This window comes from Lissotriton helveticus, chromosome 3_1 (assembly GCF_964261635.1).
Source record: "Lissotriton helveticus chromosome 3_1, aLisHel1.1, whole genome shotgun sequence".
Lineage (NCBI taxonomy): Eukaryota > Metazoa > Chordata > Amphibia > Caudata > Salamandridae > Lissotriton > Lissotriton helveticus.
Window position 1 is genome coordinate 710830587 of NC_136061.1, and position 26776 is coordinate 710857362.

General features: G+C 45.8%; 1 protein-coding gene across 1 annotated transcript in view; it reads right to left on the minus strand.

Annotated features, from left to right (window-relative positions):
• CCDC73 (coiled-coil domain containing 73) overlaps nt 1-26776 on the minus strand; it is a 2033683-nt gene that overhangs the window by 755173 nt on the left and 1251734 nt on the right. Inside the window, exon 8 of the mRNA XM_078682465.1 lies at nt 7156-7291. Within this exon, the coding sequence (XP_078538591.1) occupies nt 7156-7291 (136 nt within the window). The remainder of the gene's footprint in view (nt 1-7155; nt 7292-26776) is intronic.

The following is a 26776-nucleotide window of genomic DNA, read 5'->3' on the forward strand; positions in this document are numbered from 1 at the left end:
CTGATTTGCTTGTGTATCTGAAGCTTCATTCTCGCCCCCTCTTTTGCCAAATAATAGTTCAGATCTGCTGTGTAGTTTGGATTTTGCTATTGCTGCATCAAATGTTTTAATGGAATAGCCCCTTGATTGAAATCTCTCTTTGCTTTGATTCTGTTTCACAGCTAAATCTACCTCATTGCTGCATTTTCTTCTCTGTCTTAACATTTCACCATATGGTATGCTTTCTATTAGATGCACAGGGTGGGAACTAGTGGCATGCAATACAGAGTTCCCTGATGTTTCCTTATGGTGTAGTGAAATATCTAATCTGTTATTTACAATGCAAACCTGTACATCTAAAATATTTACTTTATCTGGGCGGACTATGGCTGTGAAATTAAGATTGATATCATTCTCATTAATCTTGGAGACAAAATCCAAAGCACTCTTTTCCGGTCCGTGCCATACAACAAATAAATCATCAATGTATCTTAGCCATGTTACTACATATTCCTTAACTCATGGCCAAACTTGTCGCTGAGGGCCAGCTCCTCCCACCAGCCCATGTTTAAACAGGCATAGCTGGGATAGAAGATGGCCCCCATTGCCACCTTCCGAAGTTGTTGGTAGATCTGATTATGGAACATGAATAAATTGTTCTCCAAACAAAATAAAGTCATGTCAGTCAGCATCCTACTGTGCAGTGAAAAGCCAAGAGATCTGTTACTGAGAAAATGTTTCAATGCACGGATACCGTCTTTTGTGTCTAATGCTAGTGTATATTGATGTGACATCTAGTGTCATCAGAACATACCAAGTGTGCCACTCTATTTTTTGTATCTTCTGCAAAAAGTCACTAGTGTCCTGAATATAGGACTGGGGACCTTTTACATAGTCCTGCTAGAAATAGTCGATATATTGGGGTGTATTTTCAAATAGGCCAGCACATGCAGATATTATTGGCCTGCCAGGTTTCCACATATTTTTATGGACTTTGGGTATGAAATAGATTACTGGCATAACTGAGTGTTCCTTTTTCAGATATTTATACTCTTCTAGTCTCAGCAATCCAGCACTTTTACAGTCCAGAAGTTTGGTATAGAATTTGTTGTATGTAAATCTGGCTGCTTGTATGGAACTTCTTTTGTAACAATCAATGTCACTTAGCTGGGATAGTGCCTTCTCCATATAATCTTTTCAAGGCCAGAGGACAATATTCTCACCTTTGTCCAAGTTCCTAATTACAACTTGCTTGTCATTTTGTAGTTTCGAAATCAATTGGCGATATCTCCACTCTTGATTCGTAAATGTTGGCTTGGCTTTCTGGAGACTGAAATTTAATTTCTTTGTTTGAGCCACTACCTGTTCATTGAAGATGTCTAAAGAATCACGAGGCATGATTGGATTAAAGGTGGATTTGGTCTTAAAAGGTGTGTATGGTCTGGCAAATTTTTCTGTAAGTGATGGAGTGGAAGTGGTTGCCTATGTAATTGCCTCATCAGCGCAGTCTTGGCTGGTGCTTTCCCTTTGCAAATCCTGGAGGTTTTTAAGCAGCGGCAAGTCCCCGATTGTTATATATGTTACCTTCCTGCCCAGTTGTTGTGTTTTCTATAGTAAATTATGTTTTCTCAGCTTCAGTTTATGTATGAATTTGAAAACGTCAGTTCTGATCTGTGCGTAGTTGAAATTGCTTTCAGGGCAGAATGACAGTCCCAATGATAGAAGTTTTAATTCTGCTTTATTTAAGTCGACTTGCGCCAAATTTATTATCGTGTTGGCATCTGGTTGCATCTGAGTTATTTGCGTCTCCAATGTACACTCGTCATTTTCTTGCTTTTTACATTTTCAGCGGGATTTTCTCCCTTCCTGATGTCTTTTATTACGCCTCTGCTGGTTCTGCTGTTCCTCTAGCATATGCTTTCTCTTCTGTCCTGTCGTAAAAAATCAAGTTCCTCTGCTAAGGATAATTTTAGCTTAAATTGACTGACTCTTTCATGGTTTGTTTCTGGCTCCAATTCGCTTCCCAAAGCTGAGCTCAAGTCCAATGCTGATTTTATAGCAACTGGACCCTTATTCTGCATGGTCTCCAATTCTTTAACCTGTCGGCTGATATAGATATAGACTGAGGGTTAGGAAGCAGCAGCTGCTCTTATAAGCCATGAGTCTCAATATAAAAGTTTGTTCCTCTGATTGAATCTCACCTATAGAGAGAACCAACAGAAACAAGCATTGACAAAGCCAATAGGTCTTGCCTATTAGAGATCAATTGGATTGGTCAACCTTTACTTTCGCCTTGTTGTAAAGCAGTTCAGCTCCTATGCAGCATGTTCAAAGCAACAAGGGAGGCAGGATACTGGATAGGAGGGAGAGGAAGGATGTGGTGCTATGAGCAGAGCTGTGGGCCTCAGAACTGCAGAACCTGGTTCGAGTCTCTCAACATCCTGTGATTAAGGCAAATCACCTCTTGTCACTTTCCTACAAAATATGAAGCATGTGAAGTTGCAGAATGTAACTGGTGCTCATGTAAAGTGCTGATACATTTGGGTCGGGTTCGCGCTATGAAAAAGTGCCCAAAAAAGAAGAAATAGTACTTATATCACAGCACAAGCAGCGGATGGACATTAATTACCATTAATTAATCTGTACTTGGTCCATGCAGAAGTAATGGCTAGCATATTCTGCTGAATTAGAAGGCAGCATAGATCAGTGATAAGGAGGCCAATGAATGGAAGTGGTGAGTTGGATAAACGCCCCTTTTTAGAGTATTTTTTTTAGACACAAAAGATCATCACCATATTGACAGCGCATGTATACTGCCTGCAGGTGGAACCTAAAAATAAAAAATAAACAATCTGTAAAATGACGCAAGCGTCTTGTTTTTCCTTTGTAGCTACCGATCTGATGTGGATCAATAACTTAAAAGAGAAGAAAATGCGCAAAATTACTGTTTGTATTTTTAGGGGGGAGGGTGGAAGTAACGTAAAAGCAACATGGTGGAGACAGACACACACTTAGGGAGAGCGGGGGCAGAAGGGAAAGCAACAGGGCTCGACCTAAAAGTTACGGTAATGTTACTAAAACAATCACAGTTTGTCAGCTGCTTGCATATTTGGAGGTAAAGGGAGATGTTCATGCAAAACTTCACTACAGAGCAGTGGTGGCCGGCATGGCTTGAGGATGGCTGGGAGGGCGAGTCGCGCTGGGGGTGGATCGGGTGGCAGAGGGAATCCAATGAGGTGAACCCGTTCTGTTTTCACATTTGGGTTCGATTTGTGGCACATCTCTGTGTGTGTGTGTGGTGGAGGCTTCTATCCTGCTCAGGGGTGGGACAAGAGGGCATAATATGTCTACCTACCTGTTAGTTTGATGAGGGTAATGTAATGGCTGCCACACGCTTTGGGTAGGGAGGGAGTGCTACATCCTGCTCGGGGTGGGACAGGGGGTCTGGTGGGAGTTGTTGTGAAGGCCTCCCACTCTCAAACAGCCCTTCCTAATGAGATAGCTATCTACCTTTTATTTGTAACTGTACAATGTAATGGCTGCAACATGCATCTGGGAGGGAGTGCTCTATCTTGATGAGCTGGGGAAGAAGGGGGCATGGTGGGAGTAGTAGTGCAGTCTTCCCACCCACATACACCCCTCCCTGTGAATATGGCTACCTACCTGTTCGTTTGTTTGTAGTTATACAATGGCTTCCAACTGCTTCAGGGAAGGGGGGTGCTCCATCCTGCTCAGGTGTGTGACAGGGGGCCTGGTGGGAATTATAGTGCAGTCTTCCCACCCACATATACCCCTCCCTGTGAAGATGGCTACCTACCCGTTAGTTTGTTTGTAGTTCTACAATGACTTCCAACTGCTTTTGGGGGGGAGTGCTCCATCCTGCTCAGGTTTGGGACAGGGGGCCTGGTGGGAGTTATTGTGCAGGCTTTCCATCCTCAAACAGCCCTCACTGTTGAGATGGCTACCTACCTGTTATTTGTAACTGTAAAATGTAATGGCTGCCACATGCATCTAGGTGGGAGGGAGTGCTCCATCTTGATGAGCTGGGGAACAAGGGGGCATGGTGGGAGTAGTAGTGCAGGCCTCTCACCCATATACACCCCTCCCTATGAAGATGGCTACCTAACTGTTAGTTTGTTTGTAGTGAAACAATGGCTTCCAACTGCTTCTGGGTGTGGGGTGTTCCATCCTGCTCAGTGGTGGGACAAGGGGCCTGGTAGGAGTTGTAATGCAGTCTTCATACCCACAAACAGCCCTCCCTGTGAAGATGGCTACCTACCTGTTAGTTTGATGAGGTTAATGTAATGGCTGCAACATGCTTCTCGGTGGGGAGGGAGTGCTACATCCTGTTCGGGGTGGGACAGGCGGCCTGGTGGCAGTTGTTGTGCAGGCCTCCCACTCTCAAACTGCCCTCATTGTTAAGGTGGCTACCTACCTGTTAGGTGAGGGTGAACGGTACAATGGCTTCCAACTGCTTCTGGGTTGATGTGGAGTGCTCCATACTGCTCAGGGGTGGGACTGGGGGCATGGTGGGAGTTGTAGTGCTGTTTACCTGGACACATACAACCCTGAAAATGTTGGATACCTTTGGGGTGATTCAGATGGAGTGAATGCTACATCTGTGTAACTTGTGTTGGATATTGTGATGCATATGGATATACTTGGGACTCTGAGATGTGGCTTTGTAGTTGTGCTGGACAGTACATAGCTGTGTAATGGTCTACATTTGTTTGTGCTTACCAGCCTTCACTCCCCCAGCTATTCCTGTGAAACTCTCTGGATGCAGTATGGCAAGCACCTTCTCCTCCCATGCAGTGAATGTTCTTTGTGGAATAGGGGGCCACCGCGAGTCCTCTGAGCCAGCTCACGGTTCTTGTTCCTCTTCTTTTTGAGAACACTCTTCAGGTTATGCCACCGCTTCATGATTTCCTGTCTGTTGCGCAGGGTGGTCCCTACTGCATTGACCTTGTTGACTATCCTTGCCCACATTTGTGCTCTTGTGGCAAATCGTGTCTTTTGGACCAGGTTCCCAAGCAGTTGTGGTTCTACTCTGATTATCTCATCTACCATGATTGTCAACTCACTCTCTGTGAATTTGGGCATTTTCTGTGGTACCATGGTGTGTGATGTGCAAAGGGGTTATAGGTGCAGGGGTGTAAGTGGTGGGGGTGGGGGTGATGTGTATGGTGTGTGATGTTCAAAGGGGTTAGAGGTGCAGGTGTGGTAGTGGTGATGGTGCTGTGTGTAGTGTGAGTAGTGATGGTGTGTTGATTTGCCTGTCCTTTGTCCTTAAGGGTTGGGCCCTTAAGTTGTGGAGTGTTGCAAAGGGTTGTGGTCAGGGAATAGGCTGGTTTTATACTCAGCTATGTGGGTGTGTCCAAATGGGGTATTGCTGTCAGGTGTGTAGTGTGGGTTGTCCTGGGATTTGTATTTTTGTAATTGCCATGAGGTTGTGTCATTGGGGTGTGTTATGTGTTTTTGAATGCATGGCTAGTTTGCTGTGTGCACTTTGTGGCCTTGTTGTGAGTTTTTTCTGTCGACTGCCATATTTGTCACAGAGCGCCTGCAGTGGTGACTATGCTGCAGTTCTTCTGCCGGCTCTCCCATTCATCACTGTTTGCAACCACGGCGATCAGAAACAGCGGAACATACCGCAATCACATCGGGGATATTTAAATTTTCCGTGCCGTGTCTCTGCTGTCCTGGCGGCAGTTTGGTTCTTTTCCGTCGCGAATCCGACCGCCGCAAACCTTTTTTTGTCCTTCTCCGCCCTCTAAGGGCGTTTTTTCTTTGCCTCGTTCAGCCGCGATCGTTTTTTTGGGCGGTTGATCCTAATTATTCCGCCGGTTTTGCTGCGGTACCGGCGGGCGGTTCTTTTCTGCTACCATGGCAGTCGGGGTGGTTATCCGACAGCCATGCTACTGGGCCCCTATATTTCTTACCTTAAATTCGATATTCTTGACCACGATATTCTTGCTGTCGATATTTCTGTGTCACTATATCACTATATTTCCAACTCGATATTTGTGTAAGTCAACATTTCCAACTCGATATTCCTTCTGAATACCAGACCCAGTGTGTCAGAATAAAATGTCTTCATAAATTAGGAAGTCTGTACCAAACTTGCAGGTTCCCAGATATACTATCATTCAGCATAATGCCTCTATTCAATTAGAAAATGAAGCAAGCCCCTGATATATCTGGTAAACAGTAAAGACATAGGGGTGCATTTAAAATATGATGTGCAAAACTGATTCAACAAAGTATTGTATTGTATACTATGTTGCCTCCTGCTGTCTTCCCTGCTCAAAAACAGTCTACTTCGTGTTCATCAGGTACATTCCAGACAGCAATGTGTTAGGAATTTGTTAAGATGGCCCAGGAGTGTCAAGTATCTGGCATCTTTTTGGTCTAATATGACTCCTTTTACCAACGTGCTAACAATAGCAAATGAAACATTATTATCTCGTTTGAAATACCAGGACAGGGTAGGAACGTTGAGCAGTAGACCTCTGTTTGGAGTCAAAAGACTTCTCTTGTTAACCGCTACCGCGCTACCGCGTTTTCCCGCTGTGCGCTGATTTTTAAAAATCGCGCTGTTTATGACAAAGCCAGCTCGTCATCCGCGTAGCGCAGGTAACGCCCATGACGATCTGGCTTTGTCATTAGCGTCGAAGGGGTTAAGACTGTCTAAGACAGTCTTGCTGCAACAGTAGCAGGCAAAACATTCCATGAGTTCTATGCAAGTGACACAGAGTAGTGAGGTTCAAGCTTTTCTTTGATGTATCCCAACCCTTCTCTGTCCTTCTGTGCTCCTGCCCAAGACCCGACCGAAGATCTATGCACCAACAGTAGCTAATACCTAACCAGGCACACATTTCATATTATATAGGCGGTCTGTGGTGCTGAGGAGCCAGCCGCTATTCTGTGTCAGTATGTTTGTCTCATCTCTCCTCTGTGCTACATCAACAGCGATTGGCCTACCAAATAGTATTGCCTTCATAACTTCTTTCAATCCCATTCTTATTATTAGCACACGCAGGACAAACCATTCGACAGATGTATTAAAACTCTTGAAATTCAAGAACTGACTAATATTTTACTGCGGCGTCGATGGTAACCGAAAAAGGCAGGCTATGTTCTGACTTTTACACATTACACACAACTACACATTACCATTCTGTTCTAACTTCTCTTGAACTGCTTCCACCATTCCAAATTGCCTTGTAAAGGTTGCATAGCATTTTTCAACCTCACTCAGCTGCTTTAGATTGTCCTCTTTCGCTGACATGGTCAACTGCACCTTCTGCTCCTGTTTTAAATAACACATAGAAACAAATTAGTATCTCCTGCCTCCTCCAATATTATATTAAAATCTGTATTCCTCAGAGAGTTCACAATGTAAACCTACTTTCTAGAGTATTTGTTAAAGACTTCACAATATAAAACCTGACTCTCAGGCCATTAACGCAGAGCAGTCCAGGGCTAACTCGTAGACCAGATGTGAACTAGAAAGTCGAAATTGAGCAACACACAAAAATAGCACACAATAAATGAATATGCAATCAAAGCTTTGTCTTTAAAAAGGAGAAAGACGTCATTGTACTTAAAACTAAATACTATAATCAAAATGTTTGTTAGATTTCATGTGGGATTTCAAATTGGAACCCCTCCAGTAGGCGCCTTGCAGATTAACTTGGGTGCAGATCCTGAATCCTAAAGCAATATCACAGAGGGCACTTAAACCTGTAAATGTAGCCCGCTACTGTTCCCTCTGAGGCACTTTGTGACAATCTGTATACCAGGAGGCTTTCATCGAAAAAAATCTGAAATGGACCTACATGGGCCTATAAGAAAATACATTTAAATCTGCATGCTTTGCCAAGTCGTTCTCATTGTTAAATGAGAGCCTTTGCTGCTTTTTGTCACTGCATTTGATATTCAATAAAACAAGCTTTAACTTGGACATAATCATGATCATGTCATGTCCGCATAGGGTGACCCGTTAAACAATTTAGGTAGCCCCAAAGTATACATCGACATGAGCATTAACTCCATTCCTCAGACCCCAAGCATTAACTGTGGCCGGACCAAAACCCATTCCTATTGCATATGCCTTAAGGTTGATCATGTAAAACCCATTCTTATTGTGTATGTTAAACATTTCAAAATATAAAGCCTCTTCCTACTGTGGCTGTCATGGAGTTCACAAGGTTAAACGACTTCCTATTGCACTTAGCGAAATTCCCAATGTGAAACAAGTTCTTGTTCCATTTGTTAGTAGGTTCACAATATAAAGCCTCTGCCTATGGTGTTTGACTTAGAGTTTATAATGTAAAACTCCTTCCTATTGCATTGATCAGAATGTTTGCAACCGAAAACATCTTTCATTGCATTTGTCAGAGTCCACAAAGTAAAACACTTTACTACTTGCAATAATGAAAGCCTATTGCCTTTGATATAACTTTTGAATTGATTGTCATTTTTGTAACAAGCCCTGTTACCTTCTGAGTGTCCTGGCGCTAAGATTGTAGCTGCAGTGTTATATAAGGATCAGAGAAATTAGAGATTGAACAGGTGGGCTTTGAGGTATTTCATACATTCTGAGTGGTACATGACAGAACACAAGGAAAACTGGAGTGCATTCCAGACTATGGGGTCGATTATGATGCGTCCGTCCACCTCCCCCGAGGTGGAGGGTCGTTCGCAGGGGCAGCGGCGTTCCCTCCATTGGAATCAGGATGTGACCGCCACCCTGGCGGTCACATCCTGTATATTTAACATTGCAGCGGGTGCTGCTTTAAGCAGCACCCGCCACAAAGTTAAAAATGCATGCTGTGCATTTGCATGCACAAAGCGGCAGGCACCAATTGGTGCCAGCCGCATTGTGCATGCAACTGCAGAGGGGTACCATAGGTACCGCCCATGTGCACCCCCCACACCCTCTTCACCCTGGGGGCCCACAACGGGCCCCCAAAGAAAAGACCGTATAAGGCGTTGGACCGCCAGCATCTTAATATGGTTGGCGGTGTCTCGCAGACACCGCCACCATATGTGAGCACTTTTTCCGCTGGTCGTCTTCGCGGTTTTGCCGTCCGCCGCAGACCCCCCAGCCATCCTAATGTGGCGGGGGTCATTTCAAGGAAAATGGTAGACGGATTGCCCCGCCAGCCCTGCGGAGGCAATCCGCCCGCCATCATAATCGACCCCTAAATCCGCAAGAAAGCCAAAAGAGCGGCCACTGAACATAGATTTATTTGTAGGAGGAATGTAGAGGAAATGTGCAGAGGCAGAGTGGAGTCTGTGAATCAGTGTATATTACTTAAAGAATTCTTGCAGATAGATGTGTGCCGGATTGATGGCAGAAGCGCAAAGGTTTGAAAAAAATTGTGTTTCTAAAGGAAGCCAATGTAATTAAAATTGAGTCATACTTTTGATTCAGAGAAGGAGGTGGGCTGCAGCACTTTAAATCATCTGTACCCAGGGGATTTTCTTTTTTGGAAGGCCATGAGAGATCAATTTTCTGTAGTCCAGTCAAGAAACAACAGTGGCTTGGACAATAGTTTATGAACTGCTGGTATGAAGGGCAGGACATTTTACAGTAGCTTCAGGAGAAAGAAACAATTTACAGTAGTTATGAAGACATGTTCAATGAATAACAGACTGGTATAAAAAATAATACTTACTGTACAAAATCTGCCATTTCTGCGTGGTCACCCCAGATTTTTCATCTTTTGCTGGCCCTATATTTTTGCTGCCTTTAGAAATGTGTGCCCTTTACCCCTACTACCCAGTACTAAAGTGCCTGTGCATCCCTTTCTAACATAGCCGAATTGGCATATTCCGAACTGATATATTTAACTCACCCACAAATCCCTAATCTATGGTACAAGATGTACCTATGGCCTAGATTTTAAATGCCAATAGTGGAGCAGCATCTGCTAGTGTGGCAGTACAAACATGGTCCCAGCACTATCAATGTGGCCTGACTGTAACAGTGAATAACATGCACTGAGGCCTGTTAAAATAAACCCTTTTTGACAGGTAAAAATCTACATTTAAAAATTAGTAAGTCATGCCAATGTAGGCATTGTAGCCCAAAAGGCAGTGTGCATAGTATTTAAAAGTCAGACATGTAGAAATGTAATGTTAACATGTCCTTACAGTGACGAGTTCCCAGAAAATCTTCAATGTGACATGCCTAGCTGTCCTATATAGAACACCAGATTACAGATTAAATACTAGTACTGTTTCTCGGGAAAGGTGAAATCGAAGTTGTAATGAATGTTAAGAAAAAGTTACTTATAGAAAGTAACTCTTTACCTGCCCTAATTATCAGAAAGCTAACTAACATAAGCCTCTGTGGGGCCCCGAATACAAATTAGCCTTTCGGCTAACTTAATGGGCAGAGATGGCTCCTCTGGACTACACCGAATTTGTATGGTGGGGACTGAGGGCATCCTTTTTGATACTACATTGTCAAATCCATCTGCTGGGCTTACATTGAACACTTGGGCACACTTGAAAGGTTAGAGAATGCCATGACAATTCTTGTGTATCCACTGCCTGTTTGCTTGAAATCCCTGCTTTTGCCCTACCAGACTTCTGTCTCTGGGTTTTACGTATGGCATCGGGGGCTCAATAGAAAGGAGAAACCGGATGCCAAAGCAGTTCTTGTATATCCACTGCCTGGTAACCTGAAGAACCCTGCTTTTTCACTAGCAGACATCTGTCTGTGGGTTTATTGGGGTTACAGTGGCTGTTTCAAACTGAATATTAGTGTTTGATGCGGGAGGACAGAACAATAACCACAGTGAACTCCCTACACACACAAACCTAGCCCTCAGAGAACAATTTTAGTGTGACTGAGGACTTTTGCCATCTTGAAAGTGCCCAAAATGGGTAGGGTTGGGCCAGAGAACATTTACCCTATTGGGTAGGGTGTGCCCAGGAGTCATTCTAACTCACTAGCTAGTGCCAGGCATAAATTTGACATCTCCAATCACTCATTTCACAACACTGCTGAGGAAAAACATAAGGAGACTGGATCTGCTGTCTATGACCTGAGAGCAGCTCTGAAGGAGTCCCTCGAAATTTCTATACACCCAGAAATTTACCTCAATAAAACCCTCAAGGATTGATAAATCGAAGACAGTGCTAAACCTTAATTTTATGAGGCAATGTGTCCCAGAGGTAAAACACTTCCTAACACATCTAAATATCAGGAATACAGTCAAGTAGGTAAAGGGTCCAATCAATAACTGAGTTCTAGATCAGTGGAATACATTTAAGGGTTTCATTACAAAACTCAATCAATCAATTTGTATTGGTATTGCACATCACTGTCACCCCTTAGGGTATCTGGGTGCTAGGATGCTGTGTCTCCTCGAAAAGCCAGGTCTTAAGTTTCTTTCTGAAGTCTGCCAGGGACAGAGCTGTTTGGAGGTGGAGGGGCATGTCATTCCAGGTCATGGCCATGATGAAGGAGAAGGAGCGGCCGCTGCTACAACCGATGTGGGGGTGTGTGTGAGGACAAGAGAGGTGGAGCGCAGGTGGAAGTTCAGTCGATGGCTGAGATATGATGGTCCTGGATCGTGTAGGGCTCTGTATGCATGCGTGAGGATCTTGAATTGACATCTCTTCTGAATGAGGATGAGGAGGTTTCTGAGGTGAGGGGTTATGCGTTTCATTTGGGAAGGTCCAGGATGAGTCTGGCTGCAGTGTTTTGTACGGTCTGGAGTATTTTGGGGAACTGGAAGCAGATTCCAGCATGGAGAGCCTTGCTATAGTCGAGGTGGCTGGCGAAGAGAGCCTGCATGATGGTCCTTTTGATGTTGATGAGGATCCATCTGAAGAGTTGGCAGAGCACGCAGACAGTGTGAAAGCAGGAGGAGGCGACTGCGTCGACTTGTTGTTTCATTGTTAGTTGACTGTCGAGTATGATGCTGAAGTTGTGTGCATGGTCTGTTGGTGTGGGTGTTGGTCCCATACGGAAGTGTCTCTTCCGGCGTTGGAGGTGTCCTCAGTAAATGAGAGGATTAGTTGAGTGTCATCAGTGTAGGAGATTATGTTGAATCTGTGGGATCTGACGATGTCTGCGAGGGGGTCATGCAGATGTTGCATAAGGTGGGGCTGAGGGATGAACCTTGGGGTATGTTGCAGATGACGTTCCTAGGTGTGGAGGTGAAGGGAGGTAGTCCGATATGCGTCCTTAGATGAAGGAAGCGATCCACTTTAGGGCGTTCTGCTGTATGCCAAAGATGTGGAGTCTATCAATGAGGGTGTGGTGCGAGACAGTGTCAAAATCACTTTAGAGCCACAGTTTCTCAGCTGTCTAGGAGAGTTCTGATCTTGTCTGTGGCAGTGATTAGTGTGGTCTCAGTGCGGTGGTTGGCGCGGAATTCAGATTGTGAGGCGTCGAGTAAGTGATTTTGTTCCAGGTATTCAGTGAGCTTTCAGTTGATGGCTTTCTCAAGTACTTTGCCCGAGTAGGGGAGCAGGGTGAGAGGTCTGTCATTTTTGAGGTCGCTGGTGTTGGCTGAGGGTTTCTTCAGGAGGGGTCAGACCCATTGTGTTTCAATTTGTCAGGGAAGGTTTCTGTGGAGATGCAAGTGTTGAGGGTCAGGGCTGAATGGGTTGGCTCTGAGGTTGAAGAGACAGTGCAGGCAGGGGTCGCTGGGAGCCCTGGAGTGAATGGACGACATGATGGCTGTGGTGGTCTGGGTGTTGAGCGAGGACCAGGTGGTTATATTTCAGCTAGTGTTCAATGGTTGTTTGAGGTTGTTGAGGCCGATCAAGGGAGGTTGTGTGCGAAGTTGTTGTAGATAGTGGCAATCTTGCTGTGGAAGTAATCTGAGAGGATGTCGCAAAGTACTTGGGAGGGACGGATGGTGTTCTATGTAACTGTGGGGTTGTAGTATCCCTTGACAATCTGGAGGAGTTCCCTTGTGTGTTTCAGTTTATTTATTTATGCATAGTTATTTAAAACCATAGCATACACTGCTGAGTCTGGTGGGTCAGTGGACTAAAGCAGCCACTTCAGGTGCCTGTGTTCGATCTCATGGTCACAGGTTCAAATCCCGGTGGGTCTACTCAGCCTTTCATCCACCTGAGGTCGATAAAATGAGTACCATTGAGTTGGGTAACAATAAACATCTGTTATTCAGCATCAAGACACCTACGGGTAATTGTGCGCTTTACAAATACACTTTATGTTATGTTATGTTACTCTGCAAGAAAATCAATGAATTAAAAAAGATAATACATCAAACATATTTCATTAAAAATGTTTTTTAAATTATAAAAAGAAGGAGGCATTTATAAAAGTATATACTGTTTGTAAAACATGAACAGCATTACATATCAGAGAAGAGATCTTTTTTTCTGTCTGTTCCTGATCCCTGTCGGTATTTTGTATCCCTAAAGTGCATATGTGCTGTTTTAAAAGTGCAATGATATTAGCAATGGAAATAAGACATGAGGTTATGACGAATCAAAATATTACAGAATAAACTTCACTTATTTTATACAATCTCATGTGCAGGCCAAGGGAAACATCCTTTACAACGCAACTTTTACCACGCAGTGCCTTTACGACCAACTATTACAACGCATGTCATTACAACGCATAGCGCTGGGGGGGGGCTCTAGGATAGGTAATAGATTTAATTTACTATCCAACACCTTCCCTACTATCCACGGGGACTGGAGTTGGAATAGTAAATTAAACTATTCACTATCCAGCACCCCTTAGCGCTATGCGTTGTAAAGGCATGAGTTGTAAAAACTGCGTTGTAAAGGCATGCGTGGTAAAAGAATGCATTGTAATGTCATACATCCGCAGGCCAAAGCTCAGCTGTATTTAATAGTTTTTTCTGCCACTATTTAAAACTTTCATATGGCGACAGTTGACCATTGGCTCTATAGATCTTAGACATGCAATGACAGCCTGCCTACAAGTGCGGATTTACTGCTCATTAAAAAATGATTTCAGCATTTTGCTTTTTTCGTTTGTCAGTAATGTAATGTGTATAATGTTCTCCTTCCCTTTGTTACACACTCTACAGAGTGTTTTTGTAGATATTTTATTAAACTAATTTTCTTCACCTGGGATTCTGCCAAAACGATAGTGCATGAAATCAATTTTCAATTTTCTTGACCAGCCAGCTTCTAAATATGGTTGAATTTTGAATTCATTGATCACCGACCAGGCATGGGCTCTGCTGGCAAATTTCTCTCTATCATTTAAAACAGATACTGCCTTTACTGTCTTATTAATCAATTTTTTAAAGCGGTAGGCTGCAGGGAATTCGCCCATAAAGCTTGGCCTAGGTTATTTTCCGAGGCTTTTCTTATTCTGTTCCAGGTTTTCACTTATGTCCCCTTCATTGCTATTATTTGATTTATAAGTCCAAACTCCAGTCTTATCTGGGCTTGTGATGTTTTCAAGGGTTGGTGGAACAGAGATCTAAATACTTTGGAGGTCATTAAATTTAAGAGAACAGCGCCCCTACACAAAGAACTTCACTACCGCATGTGATGGTTGGTATGAGTTTGACTGAAATCACTTTCTGTAGTGCTGTATAGCTGAGACTACTTTAAAGGATCCTGAACGCCTGGGTCAGGGAGATAGCATTACTCCTCAGGTCCTTCTTATGCTGTTTAAAAGTAGCCCGGTCATCAAAAAGTACTCCCAAGGATCTATATGTTGTTGTTGGTATTTGCTCTGATAGTTTTTTTCCTAAAAAACATCTATGCTTGTTTTTAATTTTTTTGCTCACTTCCATTGTCTAAGAGTCGATCTATAAGTGCCTGCAGGCTTGTTTTTGTCTGGCTAAGTAATATAACGTCATCGCATATCGAAGAGTTCACTTGTGTGGCTCCTTTGATGCGCAGGTGGTAGTTGCTGATGGCTGCATCGTGGGTGTCTCTGTCTGAGGGGTCCTAAGTGGTGGGCCAGCATTTCTCGAGTTGGTAGTAGTTGTGCTTGGTGGATCTGAGCTCCGGGATTCACCAGTTGGTTTGTTTTGAGGTTTTGTTGGTGTCCGCTGGTTTTAGCAGGGCAACTTTGTCAGTGTATTTGTTAATCTAGGCGGAGAATTTCTGGGCAGCTTGGTCAAGTTCCGCTGTGGTTTCGGGTTGTGTGGTGCTGAAGGCTTGTGTCCAGAGCTCCTCGGTTACTTTGCCCCAGCTGCAGTGGGAGGTGCTGTGGCACTTGGCTGTGAGGTGATGGACGCTGGAAATAGTAAAGTGGACGATGGTGTGGTCAGTCCAGGTAAGTTGTGTGATGTGGGTGAGTTTGATTCTGTAGCAGGCAGTAAAGATGGTGTTGAGTGTGGGTCCGGCTTTGTGCGCGGGTTCAGTGGCCAAATGGTTAATGCTTCTCCAGGAGGGAGGTGGAGTTGCCGTAGTTAGGGTCATTGACTTAGAAGTTGAGGTTGCCAAGCAGGATGTAGCGGAGGGGGTGATAAGGTTGGAAATGGCATTGCAGAAGGGTGGTCAGGGGCCTGCTGGTCTTTAGGCAAGGGTGCCTCTTATAATGGTCTTAGCATCGGTTTGTAGTCAGAAGTTGAGGTGTTCCATAAGAGGTGTTGAGTAGTAATTGGTGACATTGCATTGGATGATTTCCTTGAAGATGTTGGCAATGCGAGGCCGGGTTTGTCGGAGCAGTCTCAGTGTATTATTGTGTAGCAGTCGGGCGTGGCAGTGGCGATGTTGGAGTTCGAGGTGGGTGTGAGTCACGTTTTGTTTAAAGAGGGAGCAGGAATGGTGGATGCATTGGAGTGGTGCTGGGTCGTTCCTAGTATTTCGAGCAGGATCGATGGGGAGTCCAGTACCGGAAAGGGGTCCCATATGGCAAGAGAAGCAGCAGTGGCGGCAGATGAAGAATCCTTGGGTTAATCTCGGGGAGGCCATGAAGCAAATGTTGTTCCAGTCTCCTGCGTCCAGAGCTAGGAGCTCCTCTGCAGTGGTGCATGTTAGATGGGCCTGGGGTACTGGTGCTGGACATGGTCCAGGCATGGACAGATGCAAATAAGCTCACCTTTGGCACCTCTTTGTTGCGCCACTGGCACGGTTGCACATCAGCCTCCATAAATAGTCATGGGAGGGACTGCGGGGCAGGAGGGTGGGAGTGGGAAACACGTCAGGCGTGGGACAAAAAACAGTGGGAGCAGATGGGAAACAGGAAGGCTATGGCCAAATTGGAATCCCAAAACAGTCCCTAAGGTAGATGAAGCCCAGTGGCAGGCCAAAACAGAAACCATTCAAATAAAAAGAAAGCTGGCTAAAGCGGGAATGCAACTGAGGAATGCCCAGCCCAGTGGACCTCTAACTGTGGTCTTGAACTGGGGGCAGAGAGAACTGGTATCGCAGTTCCGGTCTCAAGAAGCTGGCAGGAGCGGGCGAGTTGCACATGACCAAAAAGGTCAAAACTCAAAAGATGGACTATAAAATAAATTCCATGCTCAGTAAATAAAGCATTAAGGTATTTTTGGAGGCGGGAGCAGGGCAGCGAATGGGCAGCAGGGGGGCGGGCCAGCAAGAATGCAGCAGTGGGAAAAATCAGCGGGACCAGCAGGTGATGGTGGTGGGGGAAAACGGAAGGCAGAGACAGGGCACAGGGCATCTATTCCTAACTTTTGCATTTTCAGTAAGAAGGCAGTAAGGGAGTGTAGTAACTGTGATGGTGCCCAAGGCTGCGATGGGTAAAGTGACAGATGGCAGTAAAATCCAATATTTGTCATGGAACCTAAATGGCCTGAGGTGTCCACGTAGGAGAAGATTGATCCTGAAATATTTAGAACTTGCTCCAGTACAAATTTTCTTACTTCAGTAGACACATTTAAGTCCAAATGAGTTTAGTGAGGTTTTCTCTAAGACCACATGGGTACAGTGTTTTTGTGTCTCGTAACAGACACTGAGTAGCCGAGGGGTAGCAATTGTGATCAAGAAAGGAGTGGCCTGTAGTATTAAGTCTGTCAAAACCGATCAGTCTGGTAGGTGGGTAATTGCTCTTTTACATCTTGGGGGTGTTGAGATGACATGTTCATCGTATTATGGTCCGAATACAGACGATTCTTCATTTTTGGTTAAATTACAGGGGTGCTTAATGTTGGCAAACCCTCCGTTGATAATTGGTGGGGACTTTAACATAAGACTTGACCCAGAGAAGGATAGTTCCAACTTAAAGTACACAATAGCAACCCCTAAATCACGAAGGGTAATGAAAAACTTAATTTTAAACTTAAACTTAGTGGATATATGTAGATCCAAGAAAGGAGATGTCCCGGGATTTACGTACTATAGTAAAAAATACAGACACTCCTCTCGGACTGGCTACATGTTGGCCAATAAAGAACATTTAAATAACGTCATAAGCATCTCGATCCAGCCAGTACATTTATCAGACCATGCTCCCTTAATAACTGTATATGCCATCAGCGGGAAGTGTGTACATCCTAGATGGACAGGGAGATCATACAATCAATCAGTAGATCCTCCTTAGAATTCTTCACTATCAATCTGGGATCAACCTCCATCGACCAGGTATGGGATGCCTATAAGGCCAATCTGAGAGGCCATCTGCACGCCCTAATAAGCTCAAAAAATCGACAAAAGGTCCAAGATTTACTAGCATTAGGAGGGGATGATAGCCGCCCTGGAGGGAGAAAGGAGTAAGCTTAGTGTAGGAGACCTGGGGAATTTTGAGTCAGTTGATAAAAAGTTGGAGGAGGCCAGACAAAAATGTAGGCTACTTTTGGATCAAAAATGTAAAGCGCAGTGGCAATCTAGGAACATGGAGAACTTCGAATATGGAGAGAAGGCAGGGGCACTCCTCGCCTGGAAGGCCAGGCTAGATAGAGCTAAGAACGACATCAATGAATTAATTATAGATAACAGTGGCAACAAATCAACTAACCAGGAAGACATACAAAACACCTTACTTTCACTTTTTTCGGATCTTTATAAAGAAGATCTTGAACCAACTCAGGTTGAGATATCTTCCTGGCGAGCAAACAAGTCCTTGCCTACTCTGACAGAGGCCTCTAGAGAGGCACTTGATGCCCCCATAACGACAGAGGAGATAAGGAACCAAATAAAACGAGCAAAAAATAAAAAAGCTGCTTGTCTAGATGCCCGCCCCAATGAAATATACAAATTACTACAGGAAGATCTCCTGCCGGTGCTCCTTACTCTCTTTAATTCAATATATTGCTCCAACGGGGTGATGCCAAAATCTTGGAGTGAGGCTACGTTGGTGTTAATTTTAAAACCTAGGAAGAACCCCCTGGCAGCAGATTCTTATCGTCCAATCTCCCTGCTGAATGCTGACTATAAGATCTTTATGGGCATTTTAGCGGGGAGATTGGCGAAATTGGCATCTAATTTGATCAATCCAGATCAGAAGGGCTTTATGCCAGGCAGGGTGATTCAAGAACAAACCCAGTTGCTCATAGGTAACATCGACCTTGCAGTTACAAGGACAGATCCCTTAGCAGTAGTTGCAATCGACGCTGCTAAAGCCTTTGACCGGGTGTGCTGGAGGTATCTTTGGGGAACATTAGAGGCTATGGGCTTGGGCCCAGTGTTCATACAGGCGGTGAAGCACTGTTATTCAGATGCCTCGGCAAAAATTATTTTGAACGGTTCTTTGACACCAAGTTTTTCAATTCAGAGGGGGACTAGGCAGGGAAGTCCCCCGTCCCCCCTTCTATTCAATCTCTATATAGAACCCCTAGCGCAGACTATCAGACTGAACAATGCCATTACGCCTTTTAATTCATCGGACTATGAGTGTAAACTGGCAATATATGCTGACGACATCATAGTTTATACCAGCAATCCAGAACATTCTATGCCGCAACTCGAATACACTCTGAGTGAATTTGGTACGGTTTCAGGGTACCTTGTAAAGTCAGATAAGACTGAAATAATGTGCTGGAACACAGTATACAGAAATGGTTCTGAAAGTAGAGAATTTAGATACCTCGGAATCAAAGTAGTCAAAGAACTAAATAAAATCCCGCTGATAAATCTGGGGAACATCGAGAAAGATTTAGATTATTTGTTTGCTAAATGGAAGAACCTCCCTTTGACCATCTACGGGAGGGTTAATTTAGTAAAAATGTCAGTGCTTCCAAAGCTGACATATATCGTCAGCGCAATCCCACTAATCTTTTCCAATAAAAACATCAGCAGAATACAGGGGAAAATTGGTAGTTTTATTTGGGGTCAGAAGAAGGTCAGGATGTTGTGGAAAAAGCTGAGGAGGAAGCTCCTCAAAGGAGGATTAGCACTCCCGGACATCAACTGGTACCTGATGGCTTTCCAATTCAAGGGTATAAGGATGCTATTATCTTATCCTGAACAATCGGCATGAGGTAGAGTACTCAGGGAATTGGTTTTGGTGGAGGGGGGAGGGCTCCATGGTGGCTTTTTGTATAAATTTGGTGCACCAAACTTTTTCAAGAGAGTTAAAATCAGCACTTTCCATCTGGTATAAAATAAGAAGCATTTGGGGCGTAGTGTATTTCTCAGATTTTGCCCAAATTTGGGACTCTCCTGGGACACCACTCTACCTGAAAGATAGCCTGGCGACACCAATCAAAAATTCAGGGATGGTTAGATGGGCAGATTTGGTTGATTCAGAGGGCTTTCCTCCCTGGGAACTTTTACAAGCTAAGATAGGCCCCCAGTTCTCAAGATTTAAATACCTTCAATTAAATCTTGGTATGAATCAGAAGCTGAGGACATCTCAGGAAATTGGGAAGTAGAACAGCTGTTGCAAGATTCGAGCTCAAGGACGAAAGAGATAGCTCTTTGATATACACGAATTCAAGAAGCAAAGGAAGTCAAGATTCCCCCCCCCACCCCAGCATCAATTTGGAATTCAACGCTACTTGCCCCAAATATCGAGGAATCATTTGAAACATCCTTGAGGATCTTATATAAATATGTAAAACCGGCCACCCTGAAAAAAAACCATTTCTTTGTAATAAACAGGCTATATTATACGCCAGCAAAAATTGCAAAATTTGCCCCAGATCCGCCACCAAGCTGTCCCAGATGTGCCCTAATCCACGCCAATGACCTGCATATTTTTTTCCAATGCCCAATACTAGATATTTTTTGGAAGGGCGTGGGGGACACGCTATCATCTATTCTTGACATCGATTTGGAAGTTGACCTACCTCTAGTCTTCTTTGGTATGAACGATCTAACTAAGAGGGTATGCTCACAGAACCAAAAAGCTCTCCTATTATACTTAATACTTTTAGCAAGAAGAGAGATCTGTATTAAGTGGAAATCTGCTACCCCCCAGGTAGGATAGACTGGCTTAGAGCTGCAGTTAATATGTCAGGACTAGAACTAGATACTGGAAATGATGGCCCTCCCAACATTTGGCAACCCTTTACAAGATGGGCATGGCATAGGTACTTGACTAATTAATTAAAGTCTTAATAATCATAACCAAAATCCTTCTTGGCACTACGGTCCTATGAATACACCAATCCTCAATCACATGAGGAAGGCCAAGGGGCCTAGATGGAAACAGTGAGCCAATGGTCCCCCATAAGCCAGTAAATTGGCTTGTTAAATCTGTGAAAGTCTTGGTGAAGATGAGGACAAAAAAGTTAAATAAATGAAAAAAATACAACCAGGCACAATGCAGCAGTAGAGGATGGGCAGACACTGACACGGGCAGCACGGTGGCGTGGGGAGCTACCTGCCTGGGGGCAGGGTCAAGGGTCAAGGATTTTATCATTATGTCTGCTTATCTTGGGTATTTGCTACACTAATAAGCAAGAGCCGAATTCTACGATTAGATGTTGGGTGGTCTGAGGGTAGGCAAGAAGGATGCGACACGTAGATAAGCTGTCCTTAATTTATTCGGAAATGTCAAAGTCAATAGGGAGCAGAGGGAGCAACCCGCAACTCCAGCCATCTTCAATAAAAGCCTCAGAAGAATCATTCCTTGGAGGCAGTTCGAAGAGACAGTACATTTCTAAATGACATACCATATTCCAAACTGGAAATGAAAGATGATAAAATCAAAGTGTGAAAACATCAGATTCAACATTAGGGCAGCAAACTCTAGGAGGGCAAATTAGTCAGTTTCTACCAATGATAAGTGATCACTTAAAGGAATGGGGTTGGTAGACTTGTGTCACTGCTAAGAACAATATGTAGGGACTCCTATGTAAGCCTGGGTGGAGTTCATCGAGTTCTGCTATGTGGTAATCAGCAAACTGCAAAAAAACCTCTTCCGCGCTAAGCAGAGCTCTGCAAGTGGCGGCGTGCATTGGATAAATGCTGTTCGCTGTGATTTTCAGTGCCAGGTGCTTGTCTGCACTGTGCAATCATGGCGAACTGCACCATGCACAGTGCAAGCAGGTGCTGCTTCCTTTCTGCCTCTCCAGTAGATTTTTACTTGAACGTAAGCTTTCTCAACGCAAACGGATAGTTTCTCAATGCGAGCATATGCGACCACTCGTCTTCGTTGAGAAATCTCGCCGGGAGGTTAATTTTCCACGCTCGTGCTCGCCAACTTGATTTGGACGATCATGAATGAGGAAAAATCTTGCCGGGAAGTGGATTTTCCTCGCTCGCACTTGCCAGCTTGTAGGTGACAAATGCGAGTGAGGGAAAAACCTCCGGAGTATTTCTCAACTCCGCGAGCTCTGTGTAACGCAGAGTGCGGAAATCTCTGCAAACTCTGCAAGCGGAGCGGAGTTCACTGCCCAGACATATTCCTATGTGCCATGGGGAGTGAAGTGCAGAAAGTGTAAGGGTCAGTGGTGTAGCAAGGAGAAGGGGGGAGTTCCACTCCGGGCGGCACAAGTTTGAGGTTGGTGATTTCCCCACTACCCCAGCCCTTACCTGCGGCTGCCACAGGGTGGCAAGCGCAGGGAACGGCACAGCGGGCAAAGGTCTAGCTAGTAGCTATGCCACATGTAAGGGTTGTGATATTTGTCAACAAATTCTAAGCATCAGTCCTCGTGTTAACAAGCCTAATACTTAAAGAAAGACTGACGAGTCGCCCTAGTGGCTGCTTAGAAGAAACTTTTTGTTAGAACCTCCGTAGGTGTAATGATGTAAGCAGACTCAATGATGACTCTGAGCCCTTACTGTAGTTAACAGTTATTTATTTGTTATAACTCGGATAATTCCCAAAGAGCGCCGAGCCTCCGCTCCAGCGCCCGCTCTTCCCGCTATACTTTCGCGCTCTCGCGCTCAGCCACGCCCCCAACACCAGCAGCCAATCCTGGCCGCCTGCACGTCACGTCCGCCGACGTGCCGTGCAACATCTAGAGCGTCTCTACATATCTCCCCTTTTTCGCACAAACATTTCAACTTACAGTCCGTCGCTCAAATCATAGTCTCTGAATCTCGTTGGTCTCACCACAGCTCTACCACTCCGTGTTCGTCTCGCAGGGGTGGTGTTGGTCTCTTCTTCTCCTTGTCTGACTCTGTTATCGCCATTCTCCTCAACTCTTATCTCCTGCTCTCTGTCCCTTGCTTCTCCTTGACTTTGCTCTCCTTCATTCAACGTGATCCCATTCTCCTGATGTTCTCGCTTCTCACTCTCACATTCTTCTGATTCTCCGCCTGCCCTTTCACAGTCCCACACTAGGATCTTATTACATCTGGCCATGCGGTCTTGTGACCATATGTTTCCGTCACTCAGCCTGGCCGCTCTTCCCTTAATTTCCTTCACCTGCAGGGGCTTGCTGTATTTGCTCTCTCCTTTTCTTTGTAGAGTGGGCAGCTTGACTCTAACCCATTCTCCTTCTTTGAGTTCTGTGTCTCGCACGTTCCTCCGGGCATTATAATGTCTGGTGTACACTGCCTTGGCCTTCTCAATGTTAGCCCGCACCACAGCAGGGGACCATTCACTTACTACAGTCTTTTCCTTCCACACCCGGTTGTCCTGGGTGAATGGTTCTCGGCCGCGCAGCAGCTGGAAGGGGCTGTATCCCGTACTTGTGGGAGTGATCCTGTACGCCCACAACATGTGCCATATGTCCTTCTCCCAGTCTTTGTGGTCTGAGATGGCTGCCTGGATCGACCCCATCACCACCCTATTGAAGCGTTCGACTTGGCCGTTTCCCGCCGGGTGGTATATTGATGTGTGCCTCGCTTGGATTCCGTTCCTTCCTAGGAAGTTGTCCCACTTTTCCGATCGGAACTGGGGTCCATTATCGCTGAGGATTGACTTGGGTATGCCTTCCCTTACGAAAGTGTCTGCCAGGAACTGCACTATGGTGTCCGTGTTCATGGTTTCCTCGATCTTGATCTCTGGCCATTTCGAGAACCTGTCCACCAGGACACACACGTACTTCTGGACCCCTTGGGTGTCTAAGACGGGGCCTAAGATGTCGACAGACAACTCTTCCCAGGGGTTCTTTGGAGTTTCGAATGCACCCAATGCAGGGCGCAGGGGTTTGAGTGTCTTGTCTGCGCCCTGGCACCTCACGCACTCTCTCACATGTCGTTCCGCTCTTATGTCCATTCCCGGCCACCAATAGTTCTGCTTGGACCTCAGTTTGAGTTTCCCTATGCCCAGGTGCCCTTCGTGCAGCATGTCCAGCAGTCGGGGTATGATGTTCGTTGGAGGGACAACTTTCTCTCCTCTATATACAAATGTTCCTTGATTGTCCAGGAAGAGTTCCTCCCTCACTTCAAAATAGGGGTTGAGTTCCTTCCGAACCCGTCTCTTATCCGGCCATCCATGAGTGATGTAAGTTTTCACCTCTTCCAACGTCAGGTCCTCTGCATACGCTTGTGTCCATTCCTGGAGGCTGATGACACTTTCATGATCCTCCATCAGTGCCACCCATTCTTCCGTGCATGCCTTGTCCTCTTCACTGGGTTCCATAGCCGCCGCTCGGCTCAGGTAGTCTGCTACCTTGTTCTTGCTGCCTGGTATGTGTTCCACATCATACCTAAACTCTAAGAGCTTAAGCGACATCTTCGATATCCGGGGTGTCGCCTCTGCGTGGCCACTCGATGTCAGCACTCTCAGTAGTGGTTTGTGGTCGGTCCGTAGCTGAAATCTGGTGCCCCACAGGAATTGTCGGAAGCGCGTGGTGGCCCACACCACCGCCAGCATCTCCTTTTCTATCACACTGTACTTCCTTTCTGTCTCACTCAGTGTGCGCGAGGCGAAGCAGATCGTCTCCAGCTGACCTCGCCCTCGGTCTTGCATGAGGACTGCACCCAGTCCCTTGTCGCTGGCGTCCGTTGTGAGGACGGTGTTGCCTTGAGGGTCAAACCCTTGAAGGGGTATGGCCCCTGCCACTTCCTTTTTGATAATCTCGAATTCCCTTTGTGTGTCCTCCGACCACTTGAATTCAGTGTTCTCTTTCGTTAGTTGTCTCATATGATGAGTCTTAGAGGCAAAGTGCTGTACAAATTTCCCATAATACTCTGCCATCCCCAGGAATGACCTGACCTCTTCCTTGGTGGAGGGGGGTGGTGCTTCACAAATCGCCCTGACATTGTCGGCCTTGGGGGTCACACCTTGTGCCCCTATCTCATGCCCCAGGTAGGTTACCGAGTCCATCCCAATCTTGCATTTGGACCATTCAGCCGTGAGTCCTTTTCCTTCTAGGATCTTCAAGACCACTGCCAACTTCCTGTCGTGGTCTGGTATGTCTCTGCCCATCACCAGGATGTCATCTTGGAAGTATTGGACGTCCTTGATGTCCTTGAACAACTGGTGCATCATCCTCTGGAACACCGCCGCTGCAGAAGCTAGACCGAATGGCATCCTGCGAAATTGATAGCACCCAAACGGAGTGATGAAAGATGTTAATTTGCGGCTGTCCGGATGCAGAGCAATCTGATGATATGCAGAGGTCAAGTCTATTGTTGAGTACCACTTAATCCCCCTGGTGCTGGCTAGCATCTCCTCTATCCTGGGCAAGGGGAATCTTTCCACCACAATGTTTTTATTTAGTTCCCTCAGGTCAACGCACAACCGGACCTTACCGTTGGGTTTCTTAACCACTACCAGGGGCGCCAGCCACTCGGCGCACGTGATGGGTTCTATGATGCCCTTGTTTTCCAGGTCTTGTAGTTCTGCTCTCACAGCGTCTCTTACTGCCAACGGGACATTCCTGGCCTTGTGGGCCACCGGGACAGCGTTCTCCTTCAGGATGATCTTGTGGGCGAATTTTTCCAGCTTCCCCACTGTGCCCCCAAATACCTTTGGATATTCGGTTTTCCATTTGTCCAGACTTGGCCCGGCCACCTGGTCCGTCAGGAGAATTTGCTCCTTGCCACCCGGATCCAGCTTGATTCCTAGGTCGCCCTGATCCAGCCAACCCAAGACTGACGGGCCCCTCTCCGACACGTAGAGTTTACAGTGTGCTGACCGGCCTCGAAATTCGAAGGTCAAGGGCCTGAATCCTGCCATGGGGATCCGATCTCCGTTATACGTGACCGGGCGGATGTCTAGCTTTTCAAGCTCTGGCCCGAGCCGTGGCACAAATTTCTCCTCCCACACTGCTCTCTGGATGATGGTGAAGGGAGACCCTGTATCTGCCACCACGTTGATCTTGACGCCGCCTATAGCCATCTCCAACACCGGTTTCATCGTGCGTCTACCTTCTCTGTCTAGAACATTTCCCTCCGTGCTTAGTACCTGATCCTCAATGTAGATCACCGTGACTTCTTCCGGCTCCGAATCGCCGTCCGGATGGTCATCGCTTTGATCCACGCATCTCACCATGCTCTTGGAGGCCTTCCTCCTGCAAACCTTCTCGTAGTGGCCGATTATTCCACAGAACGCACACTTGGCGCAAAACGCAGGGCACTTCCGATCGTGCGCCTCGTGCGACCAGCTTCCACACCTGTAGCATGACTTCCTGTTGCCTCCCACTTGTTTACTCGACGTGTTCGTGCTGTTTTGCCACTTGCTGGGCCCTCTTTCTGTTGGTTTCCTGTTTCGGTATTCTCTGCTAGTCCCCTCTTCATCCACTTTGTTCACCATCGTGCTGGACGCCATATCCTTTTTTGTCACTTCAGCGCACCGCCGTGCTAATTCCGCTCTCTTCACGATGACCAATACCTCCTTCAGTGTGGTGTCTCCACTAGCCCACAGCTTGTCTTGCACATTCGAGCACGTGGTATGCATCACCACCTGGTCCTTGATGAATTCCTCTTCCCAGTTGGCGTACCTGCACGTGGCTGCCAGTCGTTTCAGTGCCGCCACATACTCCTCCACTGTTTCTCCTTGTTTCTGCTTCCTCTGTTGGAAGTTAAACCTATCCACCGACACGCACATTGCCGGTCTAAAGTGTTCGTTGAGGTCTTCGAGCGCCTGTGCGTATACATCGTCGTCTGTGGATGTTCTCTGTTTCGGGACTAAGCTCTTGTAAATCCGGAGTCCTTCTGGGCCTAAGTTCAATAGTAAAATACGTTTCTTCCTCTGGGGTTTGAATGCCTCCTCATTCTCATCTTCGAGTACGCCTATGAAATTGTCGATGTATTCCCTCCAATCCTCCCATTTCATGAGGGGTTCTCCCGGGCGCGGTAAGAACTGTACCGGGGCCATCGCGTAGCCTGCTTGCGCGCTCATTTTCTCGCTCTTCACAGCAGGTAGCGATCTTACTTGGCCACGGGTACTCCCTGGTGCGTCGTCTTGTTCTTCTCCACTTGCTGGGGTTCGGGGACTGTCCTTGTCAGCCCCCTCGGCTCCTTCTGAACCCTCCAGCGCGTGCTCACTGGTCTGTTGCTCGCTGGGTGGGCTGGCGCTCTCCTTCTGCCTTACTTCTAGGGTTCCTGGGTT